The 18,952-nt window shown below is 62.0% G+C and overlaps 3 protein-coding genes across 3 annotated transcripts in view; 1 reads left to right on the forward strand and 2 right to left on the reverse strand.

Moving 5' to 3' along the window:
• Nucleotides 1–1,385, forward strand: part of DCTPP1 (dCTP pyrophosphatase 1) — a 3,456-nt gene extending 2,071 nt beyond the window's left edge. Inside the window, 3 exon segments of the mRNA XM_054025050.1 lie at nt 363–402; nt 404–474; nt 790–1,385. Of these exon segments, the coding sequence (XP_053881025.1) occupies nt 363–402; nt 404–474; nt 790–1,081 (403 nt within the window). The 3' untranslated portion in view covers nt 1,082–1,385.
• Nucleotides 1,386–1,500: 115 nt separating this feature from the next.
• On the reverse strand, nt 1,501–7,427 carry SEPTIN1 (septin 1). Its single transcript, XM_054027029.1, has 11 exons — nt 6,733–7,427; nt 6,274–6,364; nt 5,825–5,911; nt 5,254–5,377; nt 4,432–4,566; nt 3,980–4,097; nt 3,279–3,380; nt 3,074–3,173; nt 2,306–2,471; nt 1,960–2,041; nt 1,501–1,804 (listed from the first exon to the last, which is right to left on the reverse strand). Exons 1-11 carry the CDS (start codon nt 6,733–6,735, stop codon nt 1,724–1,726), a joined length of 1,089 nt encoding a protein of 362 aa, XP_053883004.1. The 5' UTR covers nt 6,736–7,427; the 3' UTR covers nt 1,501–1,723.
• A 639-nt stretch (nt 7,428–8,066) lies between these two features.
• LOC128835518 (zinc finger protein 184-like) overlaps nt 8,067–18,952 on the reverse strand; it is a 28,567-nt gene continuing 17,681 nt past the window's right edge. Inside the window, exon 8 of the mRNA XM_054025051.1 lies at nt 8,067–8,632. Coding sequence (XP_053881026.1) covers nt 8,096–8,632 — 537 coding nt within the window. The 3' untranslated portion in view covers nt 8,067–8,095. The remainder of the gene's footprint in view (nt 8,633–18,952) is intronic.

Below are 18,952 nucleotides of genomic sequence, written 5' to 3' on the forward strand. Positions count from 1 at the left end.
TCGCCCCGCAGCCCCTTCGCCCCCCCAGCTCTGCCGGTGCCCCTCACTCCCGACCCGCAGCCCCTGCCAGCCCAGCCCTGCCCCCCCCCAGCTCTGCCGGTGCCCCTCACTCCCGACCCGCAGCCCCTGCCAGCCCAGCCCTGCCCCCCCCAGCTCTGCCGGTGCCCCTCACTCCCGACCCGCAGCCCCTGCCAGCCCAGCCCTGTCCCCCCAGCTCTGCCGGTGCCCCTCACTCCCGACCCGCAGCCCCCTGCCGGCCCGGCCCTGCCCCCCCCCCAGCTCTGCCGGTGCCCCTCACTCCCGCCCCGCAGCCCGGCTGCTCACACTTGTCTAACCCCCGCCCCCCCTTTCTCTTTGTCCAGCCGGCAGCTCCAGGCCGAGTTCGTGGCCGAGCGGGGGTGGGGGCCAGTTCCACCAGCCCCGAAACCTTCTCCTGGCGCTGGTGGGCGAAGTGGGGGAAGTGGCCGAGCTCTTGTGAGTATGGGGGGGATAAGGGGGGAAACCCCCGGGAGAGACCTGGGAGGGGATCGAGGGACGGACCTGACACCCCCCTCCACATACACACACACACAGAGGGCGGGGGCAGCCTGAGCCCCAGGGACTAGAGAGACTTGGGGGTGGGGGGGGGTTGAACAACGTCGCCACCTAGTGGCTGCACCTGACAATTCCAGGCACAAGGGATGGGGTGTGGGGGGGTGTCCTGTTACCCCGCTTGCCCTGGGTCTGTCCATCCCAGTGCCCCCCGCCAGAGCCCGGCCGCTCGTGACCGGCGTGCGTATCTCCCTGCAGCCAGTGGCGGGCGGAGCCGGAGGCGCGGGCGGGGCTGCCGGGCTGGGCGCCGGGCGAGCGGGCAGCGCTGGAGGAGGAGCTGAGCGACGTGCTGCTTTACCTGGTGTCGCTGGCCCAGCAGTGCCGGGTGGACCTGCCCCGCGCCGCCCTGCGCAAGCTGGAGCGGAACCGGGCCCGGTACCCGGCCGACCGCGCCCACGGCTCGGCCCGCAAGTACACCCACTACCAGGCCGGACCCACGGACGCCCAGCGTCGGGATGGACCCACGGACGCCTGCTGCCCCCAGGACTGACGGCCGGGCCCGGACGGACGGACTCCACCCCCTACTGGGGGGCAGATCCCATCCCCTGGCAGAGAGATGGGGTGTGTCCCCCCAACCCCACCACTTCAGCACCCCCCAGTTCCAGCTTTGCCCCTGTTCATTACACCTCAGCTCCGCAATTTCTACAGCAACCCCCCTGCCCCCAGTTTATCAACGACCCCCACCCCGTCCCAGGCCATGCCCCGCCTGTCACCCCAGGCTCCCCCTAAGTTCAGGCCTGAGTTTGTCTCTTTTTCTTGGTGATTTTAAGTAATAAAAACCTTCCCTTTGTGGAGAGGCCCATTTCTCTGTGGTGTCCATTCTGGGGCTCCCCTCTCCCCACACATGCACTGCGGTGGGCCGGAAAGAAGGGGGGGTCATGCCCCCAAAACAGCCACAGGGAGCGGTGGTGCAAAGCCAGGCTGAGTTTATTGAAGGAGGCGTTGGGGCAAAGCTGGGAAAGGGGAGAATCGGGGGTGACTGTGGGGAACAGGGAATTTAGGGGTCTGGGGGGCTGCGAGTGCTGCTCAGGCTGTCCCAGAGAATCACCCCCGTCCCTTCTGCTGTTGCTGCTCTGGCCAATAGACGCTGGCTCGGTGGGGGGGCACTGCCCCTGGGGGGCCCCCAAAATCCTCACAGGGCGTCCGACTGCTCCCCCTGGCTCTGCTGCATCTGGGCCTGCATCTTCTGCAGCATTTCCTGCATCCGGCGCAGCTGGGGGGAGCGAGACAAGGGGGGGAGGTGAGACACGGCCGCTCGGGGGGGCTGGGAACGGGGGACCCCTCGCCTGGTGCTGGGATGCAGCCCCTCTGGGGTGGGGGCTGTGTGTAACGAAAGACAGCCCCCCTCCCCCCCAGTGCCCCACTCACCTCTTCATCCTTCTCCCGGATCAGTTTCTCCGTCTCCAGCGGCAGCAGTGGGAGCTCGGTGGCGCTTTGCCGGGACAGTTTCCTGAGGGGGAGATGGGTCAGGGGGAGGTGGGGCCAGGTGTCTCCCATCGCACCCAGGTTCATTTCAAGCCTGGCTGCCCCCATCTCTGCCTGCTCCCCCCCCCATCCCCGCTGCCCCCAGCTCTGCCTGCTGCCCCCATCCCCAGCTGCCCCCGATCTCCACTACCCCCAGCTCTGCCCGCTGCCCCCATCCCCAGCTGCCCCCCATCTCTGCTGCCCCCCATCCCTGCTCCCAGCTGCCCCCCACCCCCGTCCCCGGGCTCACATGCGGCTGGCGCGGTCGCGGGCGCCCACGCGGGTCAGGCTCTGGATGCAGTGCGCCCGGTAGTTCTCGTAGTGGATCTCCTGGGTCACCTCCTTCAGGTCCTGCATGTGGGTCCGCACCAGCATCGTGCGCAGCTTCAGGAAGTCGCAGTGCGATGGGTTCTCCACTGGGGGGCGACAGAGTCATGGGGCCTCTGCTCCCCCCCTCGGCGTCCCCTGGTGCCCCACTGACCTGCTGTGCCCTCTGACACCTCTTTCTGCGGTGCACTGACTGCTCTGCCCCCTGGTGCCCCCTCTGCCCTCCCAGTGCCCCCCCACTGACCCCTCTGCCTCCTGGCACCTCCTGCCCCCACTGACCCCTCTGCCCCTGGCCTCCCCCACTAGCCCCTGGTGCCCCTTACTGACCCCAGTGCCCCTCCAGCCCTTCTGCCTGGCGCCCCTCACTGACCCCCAGCCCCCCAACCCGTGGTCCCCCAAAGTGACCTCCGCCCCCTGGTGCCCCACGCTGACCCCTCTGACCCCCGGTACTCCCAGGCACCACTCACTGACCAATCTGCCTCCCAGTGTCCCCTGGCGCCCCCCACTGACCCCCTCTTTCTCCCGGTGCTACCCAGTGCCCCCCCCGACCCCCCTGTGCGAGCCAATGACCCCAGCACCCCCTAATTATCCTCCCCACCCCCTGGTGCCCCAGTTGACCCCCAGCACTCCCTAGCCCCCCACTACACTCCCCCTGCCCCACAATGCCCCTCAGCCCCAGCCCACCCCCTACCTTCCACAGCCCCCCAGGGGTACGTGCGCCCCCGGAAGGCCTTTTCCTTGGTCTCCCGGACGATGTCATTGGAGCCAACAACGGCGAACGGGATGCTGCGCTGGGAGGGGGAGGAGGCAGAGGAGGGGGGTTATGGGGTGTCTAGGGCCCCCCTTTCCTGTAGCCCCCCCAGAACTCCCCCTCCCTGGCACTGGGCCCTTCTCACCTTCAGCTCTGCGTCCTGTGCCTTGAAGTCCTCGTCCTCATCCGAGTCACAGTCAGGGAACTGGTAGATGCTGATGGCGTTTTCCTCCAGCTCCTGCCGGATCTGGGGATGTCGGGGGGGGGGAATGTCACCCCAAAACCCTCATGCACAACACAGACCCATCCCCCACCCCTGTGGGAAAAGCAGGGAGTCTGGGGGGGGGTCACCAGGGGAATCAGGGTACAGGAAGATGTGGTTGGGGATCGGGGGAATTTGGGTACAGGGTGACGTGGGCTGGGATTGGGAGAAAATTGGGGGTACATGGAGGGAAATTCGGGGTGCAGGGGGATGTGGCGAGGATGTGGGAGGGATGTGGGGGTCAAGCAGCAAATTTGGGGTGTGGGGAGATGTGGCTTGGAATTGGGAGGGATTTGGGGTGCAGGGGAAGGGGCTTTCCGTTGGGGAGGAATATGGGGTGCAGGGAATAGGGGGTTGGGATTGGGAGACGTGGGGTGCAAGAAGAGAAATTGGGGGCACTGGGGCAGGCTGTGAGGACTGGGGAGGGATTTGGGGTGCAGGGGGACGTGGCAATTGGGGAATGTGGGGTGCAGGAGGAGGGTTGGGATTATGGGTTGGGATGGGGCACTATTTGGGGTGCAGGGGGATACAGGGCACATGGGCTGGGGGTCCCTGCCCCCTCTAGAAGCCCCCCCGACTCTCACCTTCTCCTTCATGGCCCCCACCTCCCGGGGGGTCAGCGCGTCGGCTCGGCCGATCACCGGCACGATGTTCACCTTGTGCTGCATGGCCCGCAGGAACGCCACGTCCAGGGGGCGCAACCTGGGGGGAGGCAGGGAGTGAGGCACCCCCAAATAGCCCCTGTGCCCCCCACATCCTTCCAGTGACCCCCAGAGCCCCCCACCATCCCTCAGCCCACCAAGGGCCCCTATATGCCCCCAGCACCCCCACATCCTCGAGTGACCCCCAAGTAACCCAGTGTCCCCTGGTGCCCCGAGATGACACCCAGTACACCCCCAATCCCCAGCACCCCATGTGACCCCCTCCTAGTGCCCCAATGCACCCCAAAGCTCCCCTGCCTTATCCCAGCCCCCACAACCGCCAGTGCCCCCCGCAGCCCCCCAGGCAGCCCCCCAGGCGCAGCACCCCGCCGTACCCATGGCCGAAGGGGGAGAGGAAGTAGAGGCAGCAGTGCACCCGCCCGTCCGTGATGTTCTTCCGGTTCAGCCCGCTCTCGTCCCGGAAGAACTGCTCGAACTGCTGGTCAATATAGTCCACTATGGACCCCCAACTGGGACCGGCCCGGGGGAGCAGAGGAGGAGGGGTTAGTGCGGGTCTCCCACAATACACTGCTCCACCAGCCCCAAATCTCCCCTTTCCCCCCCTCAATCCCTGTTGGTCCATATAGTCTGGTATGGACCCCCAGCTGGGATCGCCCATTGTGAGGGGTTAGAGCCTGGGTCCTACAAGGCACTGCTCTAACAGCCCCCCTCCCTTCCCTAACTTGCCCCAGGATCCCTGCTGGTCCATATAGTCCAGTATCAGCCACCAGCAGGGACCAGCCCTGGGGAGGGGTTAGAGCCTTTGTCCCACCATGCACTGCCCTGACACACCCCACCCCCACTCTCCCAATTTCTGCCCCCCCTCCGAATCTCCTCTCCCCCCTCCCAGAATCCCTACTGGTCAGTATAGTTCAGTATGGGCCCCCAGCTGAGACCAGCCCAGGGGAAGGGGGAGGTTGGTGAGGGGTTCCCACAATGCACTGCTCTGACAGCCCCCGCCCCCCAAGCTCCCCATTCCTGCCAGTCCATATAGTCCTCTATGGGCTCCCAGCTGGGACTGGCCTGGGGAGAGGAAGGAAGGTGGTTTTGTGAGCATATCCCACAATGCACTGCTCTGCCCTCCCCCTATCCCTCACCCGGTCAATATAGTCCACTATGGACTGGGCTGGGCAGGGGTGTCCCCCTCCCCCCCTCACCAGTCAGCGTTGTCCACGGCGTCCCCAAAGCCTGGGGTGTCCACGACGGTGAGTTTCACCCGGACGCCGCCTTCCTCCAGCTCCACAGCGTGCCGCTCGATCGCCAGGGTCTGCGGGACGCGCGCTGGGGGGGACGGGGTCAGTGCTGGGGGACAAGGCCCCCCACTCCGATCCGCCCCCGGGTCTGCCCCGTGCTGCACCCCAGCCCCCCCGATACACCCCTGCGTCCCACCCACCCCTGCCCTGATACACCCCCAGGTTCTCCCCTGCTGTGCCCCACCCCAGCCACATCCCAATACACCCCTGGCTCCTGCCCTACTCCTGCCGTACCCCCAGACTCACCCCCCAATTCACCCCACCCAACTCCCCACCCCCCATACACCCCCAGGTCCCGCCACCCCGCTCATTCACCCTGCTACACCCCCAGATCACCCCACCCAACTCCACAGCCCCGATACACCCTGGGTACCACACCACGCCGGCTGCACCCCAACCCCCTCACCCACCCCCAATACCCCCTGGGGTTCTGCCCCCCCAGCCTAATACAGCCCTGGGTCCCGCCCCCACTCACCCTGGGCGTCCAGCAGGGTCCGATCCTTGTACAGATCCGTCAGGAACAGGCTGTCGATCAGCGTCGACTTCCCGAGCCCAGACTCCCCTGCAGGGTGGGGCGGGGGTGAGCCAGGACTCCTGGGTTCTATACTTGCTCTGGGAGAGGCGGGGGGTCTAGTGGGTTAGAGCGGGGTGTGGGGGGGGGCCGGGAGCCAGGACTCCTGGGTTCTCTCCCCGGCTCTGGAAGGCGAGTGGGGGCTGGTGGGTTAGAGCGGGGGGGCTGGGAGCCAGGACTCCTGGGTTCTCTCCCTGGCTCTGGGAGGCAAGTGGGGGCTAGTGGTTAGAGCGGGGTGGGGGGCTGGGAGCCAGGACTCCTGGGTTCTCTCCCCGGCTCTGGGAGGCGAGTGGGGGCTAGTGGTTAGAGCGGGGGAGAGGGGCTGTAGGGGCACATGGGGTTTAAGCCTTTACCTGCCACCATCAGAGTAAAGTCGAATCCCTTCTTCACAGATTTCCGATGCAGCTGGTTGGGGAGGGTGGCGAACCCGACGTATTCCTTGTCCTGAGACAGAGAGAGCCTGGATCTGGGGCCTGCAGACCAGCAACAGCACCCCAGAGTCCTGGCTTCCACCACGCCCGCTCTAACCCAGCAGACCCCACTCCCCTCCCCTCCCTGGGGACAGAACCCAGGAGTCCTGGCTCCCAGCCCCCCCTGCTCTGACCCACTAGACCCCACTCCCCTCCCAGAGCTGGGGAGAGAACCCAGGAGTCTGGGCTTCCAGCACCTCTCCCAGCAGGGGGCACTGTGGGGAGGGGGCGGGAGGCGGGCTGTGGGGGGAGCTCCCGGCTACCCCAGCCCCAGCCCCGCCCAGCAGGGGGCGCTGTGGGGAGTGGGGCAGGAGGTCCAGGGATACGCCGTGGGCTGCTCACCATGGCGGTGTCTGCGCTGCTCTCAGCTCCGGCTGCACCTGGCCGCGTCTGCTCTGCCCACTTCCTCTCGCACCGAGAAGCGAAAGGAAACCGTGACGCGCCCGGTGCCGCCCTCCCATTGGCCACCCCATCCCTGCGCTCCCCCGGCAGGCAGGGCTGGCCCCCATGGGGCAGTAGGGGGCGCTGTGCTGCAGGGAACGAGGCGCGGGGCCCAGCAGGGGGCGCTCCCCCTTGACAGTCCTGGCTGGGCCCTGTGGGGCGCTGTGGGGCACAGAGACAGACAGACACTCAGGGAGCCCTTTTCTCTCATCCGGTATTTATTGGCCTCCTGCCCAGAGCCCGGGCGCGACCCACACCGAGCTCCCCACTCCGCCGTCTCCTCACACCGGCGACGAAGAAAAGTCCCCCAGAGCCTTGCAGCGAGGTGCTGGCCTTGGCGAGAGCCAGGCTCTGAACTGTCCCAGGGGGGCCCAGGCTTTGGGGGAACAGAGCTAGGAAAGCCCAGAGCCAGTCCGAGAGAGAAGGATTTGACCAGCAGCCCTGGGTCAGACCCATGGGCCCATCTAGCCCGGTATCCCGCCTCCACCCTCAGAAACATCCCCCGGCTCAGACCCATCGGCCCAGCCAGTTTTAGGGGACAGGGGAATGGCTATAGGGGGCAGGGGGAGTGAGTGAGGGGGTTGGGGGTGATTTGGGGGGCGTGGCTATGGGGCAGGGAATGGATGAGGGGACAGGTGTAGCTGAGGGGGCGGGGAGAGGATTGGGGGGCTGGGAGGTGATTTGGGGGTACAGTGGGCAGATGGGGGGCTGGGGCTTAGGGAGGGGATGGAGAATTTGGGAGCTTGCCTCCACACAGCCCCACAGCAGACACCCCACTTGACATCCGCATCCCCTTCCCACCGCCCCACCCCGCGGCTGGCCCCAAGCAGCGTCTGCAGCTTCCCGCCGAGCGTCTCCATCCATGGCCGAGTCTCTGCCGAGCCCTGAGCTTCCCCGAAGCCAGGCATTTCCTCTGTCCGGCCGGCACCGAGAGCCCCCTGGTCGGCTTGTCCGTCGGGGTGTCTGTGCCGTGAGGGGTCTCCCATGTCCTAGGCTGCCTGTGGTCACAACAGCCCAGCCGGCTCCTGGCGATGCACCTCTGGCAGCCCGGTGAGGTGCCCCATGGCTCCTGTGTCCTGGGCTGCCCCGTAGCAGAGTCTCTCAGGGGTCCGGTGGCCGGAGCTGTCCCCTGTGGGAGCTGTCCCCATGGGCCGTCTTCTCCCGATCTCACCTCCCTCCGGCTCCACCGCTCCCATCTCCCCTCCTCCAGCTCATCTGCCCCCCGATCGCCCCCCATCTCACCCCATCTCACCCCCCCGCCCCCTCAGGGCTTGCCCCGGCTGTGGACCCGGCGGTGTTTGACCACGTGGGAGCGCTGGCTGAAGCCGCGCCCGCACTCCCCGCAGGTGTAGGGCTTCTCCCCAGTGTGGACGCGCCGGTGTTTGAGCAGGTCGGAGCTCTGCAGGAAGCTCTTGCCACAGTCGGCGCAGCCGAAGGGCCGCTGGCCGGCGTGGACCCGCTGGTGCTGGAGCAGGCTGGAGCTGTGGCCGAAGCGCTTGCCGCAATCGGCACAGCCGAAAGGCCGCTCGCCGGAGTGGGTGGCCTGGTGCTTGAGCAGGTGGGAGCTGCGGCCGAAGGCCTTGCCGCACTGGGCGCAGCGGAAGGGGCGGGCGCCGGAGTTGGCGCGTCGGTGCTGGAGCAGGTTGGAGCTCTGGCTGAAGGCCCGGCCGCAGTCGGGGCAGCGGTAGGGGCGCTCGCCCGTGTGGACGCGCTGGTGCCGCACCAGGTCGGAGCTCTGGCTGAAGGCCCGGCCGCAGTCGGGGCAGCGGTAGGGCCGCTCGCCCGTGTGCGTGGTCTGGTGCTGGAGGAGGTGCGAGCTCTGCCGGAAGGATTTCCCGCACTCCGGGCACTGGTAAGAGCGGCCGTCCGGCTTGCGGCAGTGGGTCGGGGGTGCGGCTGCCCCGGCAGCTGCTGGGGAGAGAGAAAGGAAATCGGGGTGTGAACAGGGCAAATTGATCCCCCAGGACTGGAAGAGGAGGTTATGTACCTGTAACTGGAGGTTCTTCGAGATGGGTGGTCCCGATCTGTATTCCATGGAGGGCCGTGCGCCCAGAGACGGAGAATTTGAAAGTAGTGTCTGTTACGACTGCATCTCCAGTTCCTTCTCCACTGCAAATCTAACAGCTCCACGGCAGAGGGGAAGGAGGGCGGAGTTGGAATCCAAATAGGGGACAACACATCTCCAAGAACCTCCAGTTACAGGGAAGTAACCTCCTCTCCTTCTCCGAGCGATGGTCTCTATTGCGTTCCGCTTAGGGCGATGACCAAGCAGTGCCGAATTTGGAGGAGGGTGTGAGGAAGAGGATGGAGGCCGCCAAGACCTCGCACCATGGCGTGTGCCGAACTCCGCATGGCCGCCCGACTGTGACACTCTGTACCCCAAAGCAACACCCTGGCACCCCCATATTGACCAGGGCAATGGGATTACGATATGGTTTGTACAGTGCATGCCTTGTGAGGTAAACCTTTAAAAGTCTTGATCTGTTGAACATTAACACCCTGTTGGATGGTGTGAGCTGTCCCTGGATGGGAAGTTATGAAGTTTTGCTCTGTGTGTGTGACGGAAATATGTTGTGAGGTTGGGAACACCCACAACCAGCCTTTCAGGTGCAACAATGGAGCAGCCAGACGTGCTGGTGGCCCATTAAAGGAATCCACACTCCCAAGGACTGTTGTAGGAGCTGTATACAATGGAGACTTCTCAGAGAGAGCACATGGACAATGGAGGCTGCTTGACTCACGTCATAGCAAAGGGTCTTTCCAGCAAGCTGGAAGAGGGGAAATGACATAATCACTTGGCTTCACCCCCCCTCACCTCCAACTGAACACCTGGAAACACGTCTGGAGAACAAAGACTGAACTGGGGCGGGGGGCCTAGGCTGGACAGGAGAATCCCACCCTGCGTAGTAAGGAACTAGACCATCAGGGTGAAGCTTGATTCAAATCCTGTCTAGTTTATAGAACTCAGGTTGCGATTTGACGTTTACTTCTTAGGAAACCGACTTTGATCTGTGCGCTTATTACTTAGAATCACTTCACACCTGTCTGTCAGTCTGTAGTTAATAAACCGGTTTTATATTTTACCTAAAGCAGTGGGCTTTGGTTGAAGTGCTTGGGAGATCTGCTCCGGAACCAGAGCTGGTGCATGTCCTCTCCGCATTGAGGGAGGGGTGGACTGGGTAATGAACTCGCACCGGCCAGGCTTCTGAGCAGGGCAGGACAGCACAGCCCTGGGGTTGTAGGCTGGGGAGCTGGGGGCGAATTGACTGGATCCCCTCTATTGACAGTTGACGAGTGGCTGGGAGATCAATCACATAACTCAGCTGGGTGCGTCCCTGGCGGGGTGAATGCAGGACCTGGAGGGGTCTGCAGCTTGTCACAGCATCCCAGTGTGAGAGGGAGCCCAGGTTGGTGGGACAGAGGGCTCAGCGGTACCCCAGTTCCAGGCTGCACCCCAGGGAACCCGTCACACCGACATACGTCCGAAAGCAGCAGGTCGCACAGGGTGGCTGTAGTTGGCACTCGCGTGCTTGAGGAAAGGGGCCCTCACCCCACGGGGTGGAGACCATCCTGACAACCGATAGAGCCGAACGCCCCCCAAATGCACTTAGAAACCCTCCGTGTGGAGACTGTTTAGCGACAGAACCGAAAGGATCATGGGGCGGGCAGTCTAGGGGACGTCCGGAAAGGTCTTGTCCTCTGCAGGTGGAAGGCCAGGGCCCGGTGGACGTCGAAGGAGGGAAGGCGCCGCTCCTCCGCCAAGGCGGGAGGCTTCGGAAAGAAGCGGATGGGCTGGTTGAGCTGAAACCAGGGAATGACCTTTGGGAGAAACTCGGGGTGCAGGAGCCAGGAGGCTTTGGGGGGGGCCCCCCCTCCCAGCCCCCCGTTCACCGACCCGTCTTGCGGAAGGAATTGCTCCGAGGAAGGGCGATTTCATTCACATCACACGGACGAGGTTGAGGTCCCGCAGGGGCGTGATGGGCGGAAAGGTTCGGAGCAGATCTGGCCATCAATGGCTGCGTATGGATGGACGGACGGCGTGTCCGCGCACAGGGGGGCGAAGGGTGCTGAGAGCCGCTAGGTGGACCGTGATGGGACGGAGAGCAAGTCCTGACATGGTCAAGCACAGAGAAGGAGCATGTTCATGTCGTTGGGGGGTGTGGGCCCAGGAGGTGAAATGCTTCCACTTGTCCAGACAGGAGCCTGGTGGATGCCTGCCTGCCACTCGAAGGTACGCCGACGAACATTCCCGCGCGACACGGCCTCCCCGAAGTGTGGGGATATTGACGTGCATTCTGGATCCCCGAGAGGTCCAGGTCCCATGTGGGCGCCCAGGCCGGTGACGATCGTGTCCAGAGAAGACTGGAGGAAAGGCATCACATGCCTGGGGACCGTCTACCACTGGAGCGAGGAGAACACCTCCGGTGGGGGTGGGGGAGACGACAGAAAGCCCATGGTCTGTCGCACGGGTGAACCGGCTCTCCGGAGTCACAGCTGAAGATAGCGAAGGCAGAGGCGAGTGAAGATGGTGACTGATGTACGTGTGGCCAAGGAGGGATAGGCAGGTCCTGACCGGAACAGAAGGACCATTGATTACTCAGGTGACGAGTTCCCGCAGGGTCTGGAACCTGTCCCTCACCAGGTCGACCCGTGCCGAGACCACATCGACGGAGGCCCCTGTGATATCCAGGGACCATGTGAGAACTGAAGTTGATTTTTCGACACTGACGCTCGCGTCCAGGGGAGGAATGGCAGCGTCCTTGGATCGCGCGCCTAGCAGCCAGTGGTCGAGGGAGGGGAATCTAAAGACCCCGTGATGCCGGCGGTGGGTGGCTACGACAGAGGAAACTTTGGGGAAGACCCGTGGAGCAGGGGTGAGTCCAAAGGGTAGGACCCTGGATTGGAAGTGCGGAGGGCCCACCGCAAATCTCAAGAGCTTTCTGGGGGTTGGGTGGACGTCTCCGTGAAAACAGGCATCTCGCACATTGAGAACCATGAACCATCCAGAGACGGGAAGATGGCTGCCACGGTGACCATCCAAAACTTGGGCTTGTGGATGAAGCAACTGAGGAGATGGGGATCCAGGATCGGTCTCCACCTTCTTCTGGGGTACCAGGAAATACGTGGAACAGAACCCCGTGCCCTGAGAGTCCGGAGGAACCTGCTCTATCGCCTCCCCTTTGCCGTAGGGAGCTGACCGCTAGAGCGAGGACGCTGTCGTGAGCGGGGTCCCTGAGGAGGGATCAGGGTGCGGGAGCATGGACGAGGCAGCGCTGTGAACTCCATCGTATAGCCATGTTCAACGGCAGCCGGGACCCGCTCGTCCGTTGTTACCGCACTCCAAGCTGGTACGAAGAGCGCTAGGACCACTCCCCCCCGAGGGTGTGTGTGTGTGTTTGCCCCATTCTTCCTCCGGTGGAATACGGAAGTGCCCCGCCACCCTGCGTAGGAGGTCCCGGAACCGGCGAAAGCCGTCTGGAGCCGAGGACACAGGTGTATCTGGAAGGGCTCCTGTGCCGGCGGCACCGAGCTGAGCGGCTCACCCTCCAGAACCGGTTCTGAACGCCTACGTGAGAGTGCCCAAAGCCATCCGACTCCTCCGAGGCCGAAAACACGGATCCTGGTCCCAACGGCGGTACCGGTGGAGCCGTAAACACCATAGTGGAACGGGGAGTGAGAGCACGACTGGACCGAGGTACGTCCTGGGCTGGAGCCAGGCAGACGGCAGAGGGAGACATGCAGAATTCGGCTCCGCAAGGGCAAAGAGTTCACGTGGCTCCGGAACCGTCTCTCACCTCCTCGGTGTGACTATTTCGAAACCACCAGTTCCCCTAACTGAAGGGGAGCCAGTAGGGAAGGCGTGTGCGGCTCGGGGCTTCGTCCCAGTGGATCCCCCGGCCTACACGATTTCTTGTCCTGCTTGTGAGCCTGGGACGGCGCCGTTTCTCCAGGGCGGGAACTCACGGAAGGCGCATCGTCTCCTTAGGCCTGGAGGAAGACTTACTGCCGTGCTTACGTGCCTGCTTCCTTGCGTCCGGGCTAAGCGCCGGCATAGTAGTGGTACCCCCGGACCCGATCTCCGCTGTCGGAGGCGCGTTCCTGGGTTTCTCAGGGGCTGCCTGGCGGGGTCCGACGGCGGCCTCATGGCACCCCCTGGGAGATGCTTGCTGAGGCCAAGAGCCCGGCCTTCTCGGGTACAGCTGGGAGGAGAGGCAGCCATTGCACCTGGATGCAATGTGGGCTTCCCCCAAGCAGGAGAGGCGGCATTGATACGAGAATGAACACGGGCCGGCAGCGCAGACCTCGAACCCCGGCATCTTCAGCATAATCCAGTACACAGGCGCGGGTGCTGGGGTGGGGGGGGCTGGTCCCCAAAGTCTCTCATCTCCTAAGAACTACTGCTCAAGGCTCAACGCCACGAAGAACAGCAGAAACTAGAATGAAACGAGCTCTGGACAACTCTACCACGGGTCAGAGACGCGAGGACAGCAGCGGTTCCGGCTCCGACCATGCGGGAGTGGAGAAGGAACAGGAGGTGCGGTCGGTCCACCCCGCCCTTTATGGCCTTGGACGACACCATGAGGCGAAGGAAGGGCGCATGCCCGGACCAGTGGACACTACTACTTTCAAATTATCTGGGGCCAGAGAACGTGTCAACCCTTAATGGATAACAATAGGGAACATCGCTCGAAGAAGAACTGAAAGTGAAGGTAGAACCCAGGAGTCCTGACTCCCAGCCCCCTCTGCTCTAACCACCAGACCCCACTCCCCTCCCAGAGCTGGGGGGAGAACCCAGGAGTCCTGGCTTCCAGCCCCCCCTGCTCTAACCTACCAGACCCCACTCCCTCCCAGAGCTGGGGGGGAGAACCCAGGAGTCCTGGCTTCCAGTCCCCTCCACTCTAACCCACCAGCCCCCCACTCCCCTCCCAGAGCTGGGGAGAGAACCCAGGAGTCCTGGTTCCCAGCCCCTCCTGATCTAACCACCAGACCCCACTCCCCTCCCAGAGCTCCAGCGAGTGTCAGGGGACACAGTTTGGAAGGGCCCCACTTATGACCTTCCCCTTAGGGATCTCCCTCATGCCTCACCTGTGTGGGTTTCACCGGGGGTCCCCCCAGCCTCGGGGGAGGGGAGATCAGGGCCCCACGGCTCTTCCCCTTGCTCCATCCACCTCACGTCAGTCTTGGGGAGGGGTAAGCCTGGGGAGAAAGATGGGGAGACGATGGAGTCAATGCGGCCAGATCCCCTGCTGGGGTCAATGGGCCAATGCTACTTTGGAGTCAGTGGGGCAGAGGAGGATGGTGGGATACCATTGGAAGGACCTAGCCAGGGATGTGATGGTTTCTCCATCTCTCAGAGGCCTGTCACCGGGGTGGGGTGTCTCTCTGAAAACTCCGGTCTAGCTCAGCCATCAGATATGGGCTGGATGGAGGACTCACCCAGTGCGAAGTCTGGCCTGGGTTAGGCAGGAGGCCAAACCAGATGGTCCCCACAGTCCCTAGCAGGCTGGAAGTGTCTGAATGTGGGGCCATCACAGGGTTAAAGACCTTCTTGGTTCTCCAAGACCCAAACGAGCCCTTCCCAGCTCAGCGGGTGGCCAGGTCCCTAGGCAAGGCCAGAAGAGCTCTGTAATTCTGCGCAATGATGTCCCTGTAGCTCTCCTGCCGCCCCTCGTCTACTGGCAGCACGCGCCTCCCCTTTGCCTAGAACGACAAGCGGCCAGCGTGATGGGGGCCCCGATCTCGGATGGGAGGGTCTGTGCAGCGCCTGGCGCAACGGGCCCCAATCTCGGTCAGGAATCTGAGACACTTAATTAAGTAATTATTCTGATACGGTCTAATGTGGTAGCTAGAGGGAGCTGAGATCAGCACCCAGCCTTACCCCAGTTGCTGTCAGGAATGACTCCAGATTGACCCCAGGGGAGCTGAGATCAGAACCCAGCCCTTGCCCCACTGCAATCAGGAATGACTCCGGATTGACCCCAGGGGAGCTGAGATCAGAACCCAGCCCTTGCCCCACTGCAATCAGGAATGACTCCGGATTGACCCCAGGGGACTGAGAGCAGAACCCAGCCCTGTGCGCGTTGCTGTCAGGAGTGACTCTGGATCGATCCCAGGGGAGCTGAGAGCAGAACCCCTTCCTGCCCCGTTGCAGCCAGGGGTGACTCCGGATTGATGGGGGGCAGGGGGATGACATGTGCCCGGCCCCCCCGCCCCCGCAGCTCCCAGCCCGGACTCACCGCTCCGCGGGGCGCGGGTGGCGCTGGCCCTTTAAGAGCGCCCCGCAAAGCAGCAGGGGGGTGTTGAGATTCCCCCGCTCCCGGGCTCGCCCCCGCTGGGGGATGGGAAGGGCCCTTCATTGTGACGTCACAGCCCCCCTCCCAAAAGGAAGGATGCTGCGGAGCTCTATGGTTTTAACCCCTTTGTGTCTGGAGGGAAATCGCCCAGCGAGCCCGGACTCCTGGGTTCTCTCCCCGCCTCTGGGAGTTATGGTGACCAGACAGCAATGTGAAAAATCGGGACCGGGGTGGGGGGTAATAGGAGCCCATATAAGAAAAAGCCCCCAAAATCAGGACTGTCCCTATAAAATCGGGACATCTGGTCACCCTACTGGGAGGGGAGTGGTGTCTGGTGGGTTAGAGCAGGGGGGGCTGGGAGCCAGGACTCCTGGGTTCTCTCCCTGCTCTGGGAGGGGAGTGGGGACTAGTGGTTGGGGGGGGCTGGGACGGAGCCCGGACGCCTGGGTTCTATCCCAAGCGGGGGGAGGGGAGGCAGGCCGTAGAGGTATATGGGGTTTAACCCTTTACCTGCCCCCATGAAAGTAAAGTCAAATCCCTCCTTCACACATTTCCGATGCAGCTGATTGGGGAGCGCGGTGAACCCGACGGATTCCTTATCCTGAGACACCACCCGGAGTCTGGGGCCCGCAGACCAGCAACAGAACCCAGGAGTCCGGGCTTCCAGCAGCAGGTGCTGGCTGTGGGGGGAAGCTCCCGGCTGCCCCAGCCGCTCCCAGGAGGGGGCGCTCTCCCCTGCAGTCAGGGCTGGGCCCTAGCGGTGACAGAAAGCAGAGATGCAGAGGTTGGTGTCCCTGAGCCCCAAAGAGTGAGACTTTCCGGTGGTCATTGCTTAAGACAGGGACTTTGGGTCTCGGTGACCCCCAACAGTCCAGGTTTTTACCCCAGACCGTTCAACCAGATTTGCACAAGCACCGATGTTTAATGATGTGAGACAAATAGCGAATGGGTATTTCTGGATGGCAAGTTTGTGTCTGTGCGACTTTGTCTGTGTAACATACTCTAGTCTAAAGGCATCAGCTTCATTCATTAATCCATATTTAACCCTCATCGGGACATGCTGAAAACTGTACCAAAAGCAGAAAGCATTTTGGCCCCAATAAAAAATTAATTCATTAAAAACAATCCAAACTTTCTGAAAGAACATCGCAAAGAGCGTCTGACAAAGTCCTAGGAATACATTACTATACTACCAAAAAATGTCAGCAAACAATGACCTACTTTATCAGTGAGGGATTCACCACAGGTACACAAGGGCCCAGTGGCTGTGAGGACACTGCTCTGGTACTTGTGCGGTGTATTTCACTTTCCAGAGGATGAATTACCTCTTTTGCTCCTTGATGGCCACAGGACAGCTCACGGCCACAGCGTACAATGAAAAAAAGAAGTCTTCCCTGCCACCGGGACAATGCAGGGCCGTGAATTTGTCCAGGTTGGTTTAAATAATGAACTGTCTCTTGCAGAACCCGCAAACTTTCGATCAAGTCCTGCTCGGTTTAGGGGCGAACTCGTATTTTTTGGACCATCAAGTATTCGCGTGCGCACAGACACCCCTGCCGTGGACTGGATGTCTGTGCAAGAGCTGCAACTGGTCTTCGATCCTAAGCAGCTAGCACCTTTCCACGCTACTCGCTGGCAACGCAACTCCAGCCTGGACCCCTCCATCACACCCAAAGATCAACGCTTCATGCATGTCGCAAAATACTTCCCGACTTCCCCCACAGCCAACATAGGCCCATCATCACCCACGTCGGCATCGAAATCCCTGTGATTCTGTCAAAACGAATCCCACGGTGGAATCTAGCCAAAGCCAACCGGGACAGCTATAGGGAATCCATCGAAAACGTGGTGACACTGGCATGTTATCACCGGTTTGTTGGCCGCTTACCACCGCCAAGAAGAGCATCTCCGGGGGCTTCCAGGAAGAAAACACTCCCTGCTGGACAAAAGAGACCCAGGATCTGCTCCAGCCGTACAACCAGTCGGGCAGCCCACAGGTTACAAAGGCCCTGCTAGGTTCTCTAGACTGAGCCAGTTCAAGGACTGGACTTCACACACTCAAGTCACCATGCCTGGGTCCTACTATGACATCTCGGAGCCACTAATTGGACAGAATATCAAATCTCAAAAGTTCAGCCCAACTCCATAGCCTCCAAATTGGTGGAGAGCACCAAAACACCAAACACCAAGCAAGAGATCCATCGTCAGCTACACCAGCCAATGACTTCAGTCCCTCCACACAACGCCACCGCCATCAGCACAAAAGAAGTGAAGAAGGGTTTAGCCACAACGAAGAAAGGGAAGGCGGCCGGCGGAGATGGTATCCCCCTGGAATTTCTTCATCAAGTAGGTCTCAAGGGACTCCAATGGCTGGCGAAATGTTACACCAAAACCATCCCAAAAGCCCGGTAGGAGGCAATCGTCGGTGCCATATTCCAACCGGGGAAGCTGACTGATGACCCGGGAAGCTTGAAGCCGATATCACTCCTGTGCATGACTTACAAACACCTGGGACATATCGATGCCCTCCCATCGACTCAGTGATCCCCGAAGAACAAGGAGGATTCCAGCGTAAACGCAACCACATTTTGTGCCTTGCAATGCACATGGCAGCTGGATTCCAGAAGAAATCTAAGCCCGGAGCAGCCTTTGTAGACCTGTCATCGGCCTACAACATGGTCTGGACTGAAGGCCTGATGCTGACGCTCGCAAGGATCGTCCGTTACCACAAAACACTACGCCTGCTATGGACGATGCTGAGCAATAGGTGGCTACGTGTCCATTTGGGCGACAGAGTCAGCTCGCCCCGGCACCTCAACGACGGGCTGCCACAAGGCTCAGTACTCGCGCCGTCGCTCTTCAGTGTCTACGTGAGCGACATGCCGCCAATGAAGTCGCGCAAATCTGCAGATGCGGATGACCTCGCCCTGGCAACGCAAGCAGCCACCTTCCATGACGTCAAGTCCACCTTGACCGGGGACCTAAACACCCGGGAGGAATATCTCCAGAACTGGAGGCTCAAGCCAACCCCCCACAAAGCAGCAGTCACTGCATCCCATCTCGACACAGGAATGTTAAACACACCCTGAAAGTGTCCTTCTGCGGCTACGCTGTGCGACCTGACCTGTCCCGGAGTGGAGCTGGATCGCACGCTAACCTTCCACGACCGTCTGAAGAACGTGGCTGCCAAGACGAAGACAAGGGTCAACCTGGTCCAGAAACTGACAGGCACAAGCTGGGGTACATCAACATCAGTGCTACAGACATCAGCGATGACCCTTGTGTCCTCCGTAGCTGAGTCCTGCACACCGCGGGGCACGGACCAAAAACAGCCACATTCGACTTGTTGGTGCCAACCGGACCCTGCAATGAAGTGAATCCTGGAGCCCTCAAGTCAACCGCAAGCCCCAGTCTGCCCGTGCTGTCGCACGCTGCTCCCCCACCCATATGCTGTGACACTCTGTACCTCAAACTAGCCCCCTGGAACCCCCATAGTCACCGCTGTGATGTGATCATGTGATTGGACAATACCTGCCTTGTGAGGCATCATTTGAGAAGTGATGGTCTGTTGAACACAACTGTCCCGTTGGATTGTGCGTGTTACCGTTGTACATGAAGTTACAAAGTTTTGCTCTGTGTTTGTTACTGAAATATGTTGTGAGGTGGGGAGATGCCCACTGCCGGCCTTTCAGTAGGGACAAAGGAGCAACTAACACTGGCCAGACAGGCGTTGATGGCCCGTCAAGGAGAATGCACTCTCCTAAGTGGCGGTCCCAGAGATTCCTCAGATAGGGCATGTACCCAATGGGGCTGCCTTACCCCACGGC

This window comes from Malaclemys terrapin, chromosome 4 (assembly GCF_027887155.1).
Source record: "Malaclemys terrapin pileata isolate rMalTer1 chromosome 4, rMalTer1.hap1, whole genome shotgun sequence".
NCBI classification, from domain to species: Eukaryota; Metazoa; Chordata; order Testudines; family Emydidae; genus Malaclemys; species Malaclemys terrapin.